Here is a 12,008-nt window from a genome sequence, read left to right on the forward strand (position 1 = left end):
ACCTGTCACCCTGAACACAGTATTCTTCACATTAAAAACAACCTGCAGTCACATTGGCCGTTTTTGTTCAGAGGTCACCAGAATGTGGCGGAACTCCACATTTCTGATACCCACATCTTTGATTTTAGCTGTAAGAAACAGCTATTTTTCCATTACTGCTTTTTTTCAGGTATTTAACAAACTTTACTATTTATCTATGAATCTCTTCACAGATATTTTATTTATAGGCTATTTCAGATGGTTTGCTGTGGGATAAGCTCTTGGCAAAATTTCTTATAATTTGTTCCCAGTGGTATTGACCTTAAGACAGATATATGAATACATCAGTTATCTGGGTGTGCTTTTGTAAGGCTTGGAGTGTTATTTCAGGGTAAACAAACACAAACTGTCTAAATTGATTTTCATCTGTCACCTTGGCCATTTTGATACTTGGTCTTCTCTTTTAGAAAGCATTAGCAAAGTAGTATTTTCATTGACCTTTATCTATTTTGTTTTACTTCAGTAAGCTGATCAAAGGTATAGGTCACAAACTTTGTGGAATAATATACAAGTATAAGTAGTGCTGCCAACTATAAATACAATACTTCAGGTCATCATCCTACATCCTACACAAACACATGCCAAGTATAACATTTACTACTGTAAGAATCCCATGATTCCAGGTCAGGTAAGAAATTTGTTTATTGCAAACAGCATGAAAGACAACTAGGGTATCTTCTGTGAGAACTACTTGTGCAGATTCAATAGCCTACACAGTAGTTTCATTTCATGTCAACTTTTATTGCAATTGCGACCTGAGATTATTGCATCATTATGAGCAGAGGATAAGGATGCCCAAATGTAAGTTTGTTACCAGAGTCTGCAATATTTGTGCAATCATTTCATTGCATATTGGTTTAGGGGTTGACCTGCTGGAAGGCATCTCTGTGGAGAAGGACCTGGGAGTCCTGGTGGACAGCAAGCTGGCCATGAGCCAGCAGTGTGCCCTGATAGCCAAGGAGGTCAATGGGATCCTGGGGTGCATCAGGAGAAGTGTGGCCAGCAGGTGGAGGGAGGTTGTCCTCCCCCTCTACTCTGCCCTGGTGAGGCCCCATCTGGAGTGCTGTGTCCAGTTCTGGGCTCCCCAGTTCAGGAGAGAAGGGGAACTACTAGAGAGGGCCCAGCAGAGGGATACAAAGATGATGAGGAGGCTGGAGCATCTCCCTTGTGAGGAAAGGCTGAGGGAGCTGGGCCTGTTCAGCCTGGAGAAGAGAAGACTGAGAGGGAAACTTATCAATGTCTGCAAATATCTTAAGGGTGAGTGTCAAGAGGACGGGGCCAGGCTCTTTTCAGTGGTGCCCAGCGACAGGACAGGGGGCAACAGGCACAAACTGAAACACAAGAAGTTCCTTCTGAATATGAGGAAAAACTTCTGTACTGTGAGGGTTACAGAGCACTGGAACAGGCTGCCAGAGAGGCTGTGGAGTCTCCATCTCCAGAGACATTCAAAACTCACATGGATGTGACTCTGTGCAACCTGCTCTAGGAGAACCTGCCTTAGCAGGGGGTTAGACTAGATGATCTCCAGAGGTGCCTTCCAACCCTGACCAATCTGTGATTCTGTGAATAAAGGCTTTGAGTCATATTTCCCAAGGCCAGGATTCGCACACATATAATTTTTACAGGCTTCCATAGATTAAAAAAAGGAAAAAAGACTCCAGAACAAACTAGTGCCAACTCTTGTTCTCCATCCTGACACGAGAATTAGATTAAGTAAACAGGCCTCAAACCCTACCAGACTAACTGGGGAATTACATGGTCCTTTACTGGACCTGTCTATGAAAATGACTGCACTAAAATTTTGAGCTGTATTGTCAGTCTGCTCCAGCAAGCCGTGCAATATCTATCTTGTCTGGCATTGCAGGAGGAAAGAGGCAGTATCTTGGGTAACTGTCTCACAAAGCATTATACCCTAAAAGCTTTATAAATCAAACTGAAGTACTTTGGCGGGGTTTAATTTTATTAAGTGAATAGGGAACAAGATTAATTTAGTCTTGTTTCTTTATTCATGTGTCAAAAGTGAATCAACCTTGAGATCTGTGAATGTACTTATCATGCATAAGTATTCACCAAATAGTTTGAGTGAAGAATTTTTACAGGAAGGAGGATTCACAAACTGTATGGTACAACTGCTATTTGTTATTCATAATTCATGGCATGTGATGATCACATTGCTTCTGCTCTCTCACTGGGTAACCAAAACATTTTAGCAGAGAAATGATGGGGAGAAAACCACCACAGTTTCAGTACAAAATTGCTAAGCATCTGAAGTTCATAAATATTGTCATGGATTTTCAGTACCTGAGTATTTCTAAAAAATTAATGGCACATCCCTAAGAATTGCAACATATTGATTTCAAGTAATTAATTTGCTTATATATGTGTGAGTCTCTATTTGCAATAGTGACACTGCTCCACTCAAAGTTTTGAGTAGCACTCAAGCATGATTAGAAGGGTAATGAAATTGTCAAAGGTGACTTAATAAACTACTTTTGCATTTATATACAGTAACAAACTTGGAATAAGTAGAGTCTTTTTAATTTTTGGTAGAGTCACCCCAGATGCTGGAGTGCTAAAATACATCAGTGTGTTTCTCTGAAAGCATGTTCAGAACAGCTTACAAACTCAATTAGTGGATCTGTAATCTGCTCTGACTGTTTTATGTTGACTGTGTGGAAACAAATGGCATTTTTACAACTGATTGATTTCTGTGGGACTTCCTGCAGTGGTGCTGCATGGGAAGATAAACAGGATCTGATACTTGGTACCTCTAAAAGAGCAGTGTATTGGAAGGTAGCCTTTATATTTTAATTGGGGCAGCAATGTACCAAACTCAAACTTTATGATTTCTCGGCACAAAACATATAGATTAATTAGGAAAGCATCTTACTTCAATATTTAAGTTTAGAATAAGGTCCCATTTTCTTCTTCTCTGCACACTACCAAATGAGAAGGGAATTGTACAAAGTCTATGTGGGAGATATGGGAGAGTAACCTTGAAAATATGCAAAAAAGAGTGAGCTTCCCATTTAACTGGCAGGTTTTGTGCTCATTTCAAATGCTGACTTGATACAATATAAGATTGATGGGCTGTGTTTCTTGCCAGAACAACTGTAGGTAGATCTACACCAGCAAAAAACCAAAAGACCTGGCTTACATATATACAATGAAACCAAGAACTTTAAATCATATCTGGAGTATGCCAGACTGGAGGAATACTTAATATGATGCTTATAATCTCAGCTAGTTCCCTTGTTCCCAGGGGACTTCAAAAACAGGGAAGATGCTGAGGGTGTTGATCTGGGAGATAATTCCTTACAAAGGTAGGATGTGTGACACATGGCCTGTCTGAGTCGGTTGCTCAGCAGGGGCACAGGTGATGAGGAAGATGCAGAAGGTGAAAAGACCATGTTCCTTAGTGCCAAGGAAAGCAGCGGTGCCCAAACAGGGCCCTTTTGTCCTGCATTCCCCCCAGGTCCTCTGCCGGGCTCCATAGGAGGTGTGGTGAGATGTGCTGAAGCAAAGAATTTGTTAAGCGTTCAGGAGAAAGTACCAAGGATCCTTGTAGGGGTGACTTGGCTGGCACTTACTGATACAGCTCAGTGTCCCGGAGGAACTGTGTTGCTTTGGAAGAGTACTTTTCACTTTCTGTCCTGAAGGACTTATTTTTGTATAGGCTTCCCATCTTGAAAGGAGAACTGCGGTGTGTTGTGGTTTAATCCCAGCTGGTAACTAAGTACCATGCAGCCACTTTCTCACTCCCTGCTTTCCCACTCCCCCCTCCACCCCCCCATTGGGCTGCGATAAGAACAATTTAATAATTGAAATAAAAAAAAAAAAAAAAAAACCAAACAACAACAGTAATAATTGTAATGAAGAGGAGAGGGAGAGAAGGGAATAAAACCCAAGGGAAAAAAATCCCAACTGATGCACAATACAGTTGTTCACTACCCGCTGACTGATGTCCAGCCAGTCCCCAAGCAGTGATTGGTGGCTGCTGCCCCCCCCCCCCCCCCAGTTTATACACTGTATATGATGTTCTATGGTACGGAATATCCCTTTGGCTAGTTCGGGTCAGCTGTCCTGGCTCTGCTCCCTCCCTGCTCCTTGTGCACCTGCTCACTGGCAGAGCATGGGAAACTGAAAAGTCCTTGATTTAGAGTAAGCGCTACTTAGCAACCAGTAAAACATCAGTGTGTTATCAACATCATTCTCATACTTAATCCAAAAGCATTGTACCAGATACTAAGAAGAAAATTAACTCTATCCCAGTCAAACCCAGGACATGGTGTCGAAGCAGAGGTGGGGATGCACAGAAAAGTGTTCAGGAAAAGAGTCCATCTGGTGTATTGGGAAAGGCGTGCAACGAGTACATAGTGGACTTTCTGTGCCTTTGTATAGCTGCATTTCTTAATTTAAACTATTCAACTGTGTCTAAAATTTAAATTTGAGTGCTGAGGCGTGTATCAGAGGTGGGAGTAACTGGGAAAAGTTGTGGCTACAGCAGCAGTATAATGCAACAGGCTCAAGCTGTTAGGACAACTTTTTGTGATTCAGTGCAAACCATGAAAAAAGCCTTACATTTTTCAAGAAAATCAAATGGTCTGTGATGAGACTGAGGATGGAAATCATCTCTGCTTTCTCTCAGGCCCAGCTATAGGTATATTGCCCAGATTTAGTGATCAAACTATATTTCAGAGTAGGTTTTATTGTCTTTACTTTCTTAAAAAAGATGCTAAATTTTCATTCATTTAAACAATAGAGTAAGTCCCTCACCTTTGTTTTATCTGGACAAAGTTTCCCATAACTGAGTGCATCATTTGCCTGAGAACCGTTTGTTGAAGTCTCATTGCCACCTTAAGCATCTTAAATTCTATGTGCATATTCTACTTGAGTATTTTTACTTGTGAAGGATGATCTAATATCTGCCTGTTTAGCCTGTGTAGCCACCATACAAAGCCTTGAAATGTTACAGCAGTGAACTTGAGTTGTAAGTGAGGGTTGTGGTATCTGAGCAGGAGAAATGGGTCAGTTAATAAAACTCCCAGCCCATGAATGAAAAAAGAGCACTGGGCTGATGAGCCAGAAGAGAAGCAGGCTTGTAAAACAGGGAAGAGATATTGATGTGTCAAGGGAAAGTAGCTTGAGGCAAGGCTCTGATCAGATAGGTAGTATATAAGTATATAACATCTGAGGCGTAACAGGAGTCTATTAGGTATGGGGCAATACCTGGTGTCCTGAGCTTCATCCAGCTGTTGCAGTAATAAATGGGATCAGGCTGTTGAGTAGCCTCCCTCTTTCCCGTCACCCTAAGAAAAACCTTCTTAGGGTGAAACATGGTGTGACCCTTTTCCCTTCCCAAAACAGGATTGTGCTTGCAAGTCCCTTCTGAACATCACAGTGAATGCGTTTTCTTCAGGGAAGAAATTTTTGACAGGTCACACCTGTGAAATAACGTCATCTCCTTCCAGTACAACTTCCCTGATCAAACAGAGTTAAAGCAGGTTTGGGGCCTGGCTGGTTTCTGTCCCGAACAGACCTTGTCCTTGGGGAGGCAGAAAAATATGAGGTTTGTGCAGGGCCTTAATGTGCTTAAATCCTTGCACCCACACTGTTCCTGTGTGCACGGCGAAACAGCCAAGCCCCATGCCCTTTTACTCTATGGACCTTCTTCTTGCTTCTTTGCAAAGAGCGAGCGTTGAGTGTCCTGGCAGTGGTCCCGCTAGCAGGTGTTCCCCATCACTTCCCTCGCAAGAAACAGCTTCTGCTACGTGGGGAGGGAGGGGAAGGGAGCTGTGAAGTGCAAGTTTAGCACGAGAGGGAACAGCATTTTCCTCAGTATATCAGGGTAGCGAGCTCTTGATAAAACTCCCAGCAGTAATATATCTGCTTTCCTATGTCAGCCTTCTATTCTGACCTCTTGCTGAGGAAAGGAGAGGACTTTCCTTGGCTGGCTTGCCCTCCTGTCATCAAGAAACCAATTTCTGCCACCTGGTTTGATGGCTGTGGGCCCAGGACAGATTACCATCTTCACTCTCTCTCCCTGTCTCTCTCTCACTCCCCCCTCTTGGAAGTCTTCTTTGGATAATTTTTCCCTCCTCTTACCCTCCCTAATTAAAAAAATATACACACACACCAACACAAAATCCCTATCCTGACACGTCGTATCTTCCAGACTACACATACATCCTCCATGTTAATTCTTTAGGGGTTAATAGGTTCACTTGCAAAATGTCACTCCCTCTGCTCACACTTGTCTCTCCTGCTCTGCCATATGTGTCCTAAAATCTGCCTTTCAGTTTAGAGCTTGTTAATTTTCCAGATAAAAGTGTAGCACTGCAAGCTACATCATCACAGCATCCTGCACTTAAATAATCTGAATATTGGAGAGCATAAAGAAGACTTTGCCTGTTTTCTCTGCCTGCAGCGACGCAGTAGGAATGCAGTACACTTCTCGTAGACAACTAGGGCATGCATCACTTAGCTCCAATGTGAATCAGATTACGTGCTCAGGTACTGGATTACTTGCCTTGGAGTAGTTGTGCTTTTCATGGGATCCAGTAAACAGCATGTAGGTCAATTGTAGGTCTAGAAAGCCATCGATGTTGGGTGATGTTTTGGATGGGTTGACTTATGTCAAAATCTATTATATCATAGACCTTTTGTGATGGGTGAAAAAAGATCATAAAAAAATTGACTCTGAAGCCACTGAAGTCAACTCTTTTTAATTTCCTCTGAGTTCAGAACTAGAACAAAATAAGTAGGTGTGTGTAGATCAGGGGTCCTCACACTTTTTAACCAGGGGGCTGGCGCGCGGATGCAGTGGCAGGCAGTCATCTGTGGCTGCTTGGTTTCCCCCCCAACCCCTGGTGGTGGGGGCGGGGGGCAGGGGGGTCTGTAAATACCGGGGGCTGGATTGAGGACCCTGGGGGGCCGTATCCGGCCCACAGGACGTAGTTTGAGGACCCCTGCTGTAGACTGTATTGTTAGGAAATGTTTGCTTCTTATCCCATAACTTCTGAGGCTAAACCAAATCCTGTATGATTTTTGCACTCTTTGCTTAATGCTTCAGATGTCTATTTTCTTCTTCATATAATTTTTTCCCTTTACATTATAAAAAAGCATTCAGCTGTAAGTACAGAATACCTAAACACCAAACTGCTAGAATCTGCTTATTTTCCGATTTGTCTGTGATACAGGATACATCCAGATACAAGATAACAAGTTTCTACAAGCAACTGCGTATGTACTAATGTGCAATAAAACCACTAGTAAGAATAAGGAATCTCATAAGGATCCTTACAAAGCTTCTAAAGCAATCCAAGTAATTTTATAAATATAGGAATTCACCATCCATTGTTCTTTGATTGGTACAGCAGTTTCTTGTAAGTCATGCCAAAAATATGCCATTGTCAGTGTGTGGATGTAAATAACGCAACATCCTCCACCTTCCTGGTTTATTTTTTCTTAAAATGTAGAAATGCATGCATTTGGTTTTTTGTGTGTGGAATTGCAATAAACCAATATTCTTTTATTGGAGCACATAACTGAATTAGATGGTCTGAGTATATTTTTTGTTAGCCAGCAGCCTGGAGAAGAGAGCTAGGAGCAGAGCCGCTGAAGGCATTTAGAATATACAGCATCAGTGAGGACTGAGTCATTATTGCTTTCTTTAGGATAGAATAGAGAACAGAAACAATTTTTCCTGATGAAGTCAGACCATTGTCTAAGGTATTTCTGTAGAGTTATCTAGAAGGTGTTATAGGCCACCAGGTTGTGCTCTGAAATACTCACATGCAAGTTAGCTCCACGAATTACATCAGCACATCAGCCCAAGCTTGTGCACAAACTGGTAAACTCTACTGGGGGGTGAAATCGACAACTTCATGTTCAGCCTCGTGCTAATTTGGTTAGAGAGCTTCCTGGCTACAGCTGGTGCTAAGCCAGCTGGTTCGGAGCATGGCCAGAGCAAGCAAGCGGCTGTCTGTATCTTATAAAGTAGATGTGCCCTTCTTTAATGAGGAAGGCAAACAGGAGTCTGCAGTGTTGGGGACATGAAGTTTTGGGGGAGGCGGGGAGCAGATTGTAAGCTTTCTGACATTGAAAATTGGAAAGAACTTTTTGTGTTTATTCAAGCAGCAACAATAAGGAAAGCTATGTGTTGTCCTCTATGTATCTCTTTTTTTTTAATGTCATACCTATTGTGCTATGCCAATTTGTACAGGCTGAAGTCTTGGATTGTGATTGATTCAAATTACAAAATAAACAGGGGAGGAAGTTGGTGAAGAGTGGTGTTATTTAGGGAAGGGCATCCTTAAAACTGTGTTGCAGTGGGAGGTTGGAGACACAAGCATCTGCTGTGTGGACAAATTTAGTCATAAAACCTGGTTCCTTTATAGTCAGTGGAGCATACCTATGAAATCTGGGCCTTAGCTCACTGGCTTTCCATGGAGGATTTTCATCTTGTTTGAGCAGAACTGGAATTTTGACAGAGATGCTTGATTAGAATAAATGGAGCATTCCTATCAAAAGCAGGCAACTAATGAATGCATGGGTAAGCTCCATTAATTTCAATACAGTGCTAAATGTGTTAAATGTTATGAGAGAGAGGTTGCTGCATATGTGCACTTACCAATTTTCTTAAATTCTAGCTAATTTTAAGGTCTTTTTTTAGATTCCATAAAGCATGAGGCTAACCAATGTTTTCCTATTTAGAAAGGTAAATACACATCTGTTCTGTGGTATAAAACCCAGGAAGAATAATCTGAAAATATTTTTAGTAGGGTCTCCTATTCAGAAGTGGCTTCATTTAGTGCCTTCATTTTCAGATAAATTGTTTCAGACCCAGAGATAGTCTTTGCCAATTTTCATTACAGAACAAATTTTGCTTTTATACTAATCCCCTTCTCCCCCCCAAAATAGGATTTCTGTTACAAAAACAACAACAATAAACAGCCTAAACAATAACACAAACAGGATGGTATAATTTGTGTTCTTATTCTACAATGCATCATTTCCATGTATTTCCATGACTAATGACACATCAACAAACGCTATTTTAAACTCCACCTATTTTCCAAAATACTGTCACTGATAAATTTGGTCCATGGAGTTTTAGGAAACAGGTTTCAACACAGGCTAAGTAGGTGACAAGCCAAGAGGAAAAGAGTCAAAACTGGCCATTCCTCCTCCTGTTAGCACCCTTGTGAGGAGCATGAGTGATCTACACAGTATGCAGTCCCATTTACATCCAGTTAAAGTTATCTTGTCCTTTCTGTATCCACACTTTCATATACCCCACCTCCATTCTACTGCACTTCCTGCAGAGACTTGCATCAGTGTAGTACTTGATAGGAAATCAAATCCTGCTGTAGGTTTTACAATAAGGGAATACAAGCAGATACCAGTTGACACTTTTAATCTCTCTTGCTGGGACTTTGTCTGTCTTCAAGGACTATCTTCATGGCAAGACAACATCTTGGCTGGGAAAAGAAAGGCTAGTGATTCCTTAGAACATTTGCACTGTTCAGTGTATATACATTAATGTATATAATGAATCGCAGAAAAGCCATGGCTTTGCCTTGTAATGTCTTGAAAACATCCAAGTCTGGAGATTCTTCCATCCATCTGGTAAAGCTGCTCCAGGGCACTGGCCTCTTAGTGAAGAAGTTTCTGCTCATGTCAGGTTTTAATGTCCCAAGCCGTGGTTGGTAGCTGTTGTCCCTGGTTATACCCTCTGAAGAGTTTCTTTCCACAGTTTTTTAACTTCCCTTCAGGAAGTGATGGACTGCAATTAGATCTCTCTCTGCCTCATAACCTACGTGAAACAAATCCAGCTTCCTCAACCTTTCCTAGGTTCCTTAGGTTCCATCTGCTATGGTGTCCTGTTGCAGGACCCGCTCCTGCTTCTCAGCAGCCTTCTTGAGCTGTGGAGGGCAACCCGGGCACATTATTCCAGCTGCTGTCTTGCCTGCGCTGAGTAGAGAGTGATAATAACTGTTCTTGATCTGCTGGCCATACACTTAATGTAGGCAGTATGAGATGTACTTTATCTGTAATCAGAGAGTATGCTGTTGGCTCATTTTCAGCTTGGCACCAACCTCAAGGTCCTTTTCAGCAAGGCAAAATGTCTATAAAGATATATGCATCTTTGGGGGTGATGGGAATGCAATTTTTAAAAACAACAATAACTGCTTCTTCCTCTCCCCTTTCAAAAATGAAAAATCCCTCTGATGCCTGTTTGTGAGTATGTGATTGGAAAGACAAGGAAACAACCAAAATCTGTTGTTGAAAGTATCTACAGGTAAATCAGTCTTTGAAATCAAGCGATTCCCAAATTCTAACAATTAGTAAAAATAACATATTTACTTTGTAGTATTAAATCACAAGCCTTCCAAGAATATTTTTGCAAAACATTCAAACCAAAGTTAGAATAGTAAAGAAACCATCATTGCTGCTAATACCCTGAGTCCAATATCAGTCTACATACAGTTATGCTAAAAATAGAGTACGTAAACCAACCACTTTCTTTTTTTTGGTATTGGCTGGAAGAAAAAGGTTGCTTTTCAACTTTTTTTAAAAGCAACCCTCAGTGGGATGCCTGTTATGTATGAATCTTTTTGCTGAAAGGAATTTGAAAAAAACTGTAAACAGGAAACAAAACTCCTTTTGATATACGTGGAATTTTGTTCAGTATCAACTATTACGAGCCATTAGATGATAAGTTGGCAGACTGGATAGATGTTTCTTGAAATCCTACATACTATGCAGAACATGCTTTCATTGTGCTTCCTGGCATTATAAGATAATATACCTTATTTGGAAATTTAATTATCAGTTCTGTTAAATCATGTTCAATCAGCTTATATAATAGCACCTATATTTTGTTACCCATTTCAGATTTCAGAGACCTATGCCTTCCTACCGAGAGAAGCGGTGACACGATTTCTAATGAGCTGCTCAGAGTGCCAGAAAAGAATGCATTTAAACCCAGATGGAGCGGATCATAAAGGTAGTTTTAGTGTCAGATAGTGGGATGTAAAGTAATTTTATTCCTAATATCCATTTCTGTTTTCCTAGCTTAAGTGAGGGTTCATAAAAATTTGGTAGACTGGAACAGTTCAATAAGTCAGATCATCTCATTTACTTAAGCTGGAAGGTAGTGAATCTTCTGCATTCACTTCAGGATGGAGTGTAATGCCATATGCACCCTCATTAAAAAGGTGATTTCATCTAGAGGAAATAATTTATTTTGCTTTGGAAATGTTTATATGGGGGCTTAAACATAAGGAATAGATAGGGTGCATGTGTTGTAGTCATTTAGGGTAGAAGAACTCATCACTTTTCAGGGCTTAAGCTTGATTTTCATTTTTTCTTTGGGAGACTTCCATCTGTACAGCCTACAAGCGATTGAAAACTCCAAAGTTAGAACTAGATGACATAACTGTCTGACTTGACTGCAGAGTAGGCTGAAGTAGCCTCCACAGTTAACCTACAATGCATAATAAATATTTTTATTGCAGATAATGGAAAACCTCCAACTTTGGTGACCAGCATGATTGATTACAACATGCCGATTACTATGGCTTATATGAAACACATGAAGCTGCAGCTACTAAATTCACAACAAGATGAGGTAAAACCTGAAATCTTTTGTTTTTCTGTTCTCCTATGTTCTTTGGTACTTGTCTTTGTGGTAGCCAGGAAACTGAACTGAAGATGATTGTTGATCCTACCTTTACAATTTCATTGCTAAAATCATGAGTCTAAAACCAAACCAATGCTGTTTGCAAGTAATCAGGTTGAGAAAAATGTCATGACTTACCACCCTTCCATGGTTGGGAGTAATATGCTGTACTGCTTCAAATTAGCTGAAGGTGCCCTTTTACTGTCTGGACCAGCGGAAAGGGTAACGGGGGCAGCATGTTCACCTGAGACTTAGTGCTGTGCTCAGCAGTGACTTTCATTGT

At 41.0% G+C, this 12,008-nt stretch overlaps 1 protein-coding gene across 5 annotated transcripts in view; it reads left to right on the plus strand.

Annotated features, from left to right (window-relative positions):
- The window catches only part of NOL4 (nucleolar protein 4), a 201,908-nt gene that overhangs the window by 37,895 nt on the left and 152,005 nt on the right, over nucleotides 1–12,008 (plus strand). For all 5 annotated transcript variants that reach the window (XM_080381524.1, XM_080381525.1, XM_080381526.1 and 2 more), the window contains exons 3-4: nucleotides 10,939–11,050; nucleotides 11,562–11,674. In XM_080381524.1, coding sequence (XP_080237650.1) covers nucleotides 10,939–11,050; nucleotides 11,562–11,674 — 225 coding nt within the window. The remainder of the gene's footprint in view (nucleotides 1–10,938; nucleotides 11,051–11,561; nucleotides 11,675–12,008) is intronic.

This window comes from Falco punctatus (genome assembly GCF_963210335.1).
Source record: "Falco punctatus genome assembly, chromosome: 3".
Classification (NCBI taxonomy): domain Eukaryota; kingdom Metazoa; phylum Chordata; class Aves; order Falconiformes; family Falconidae; genus Falco; species Falco punctatus.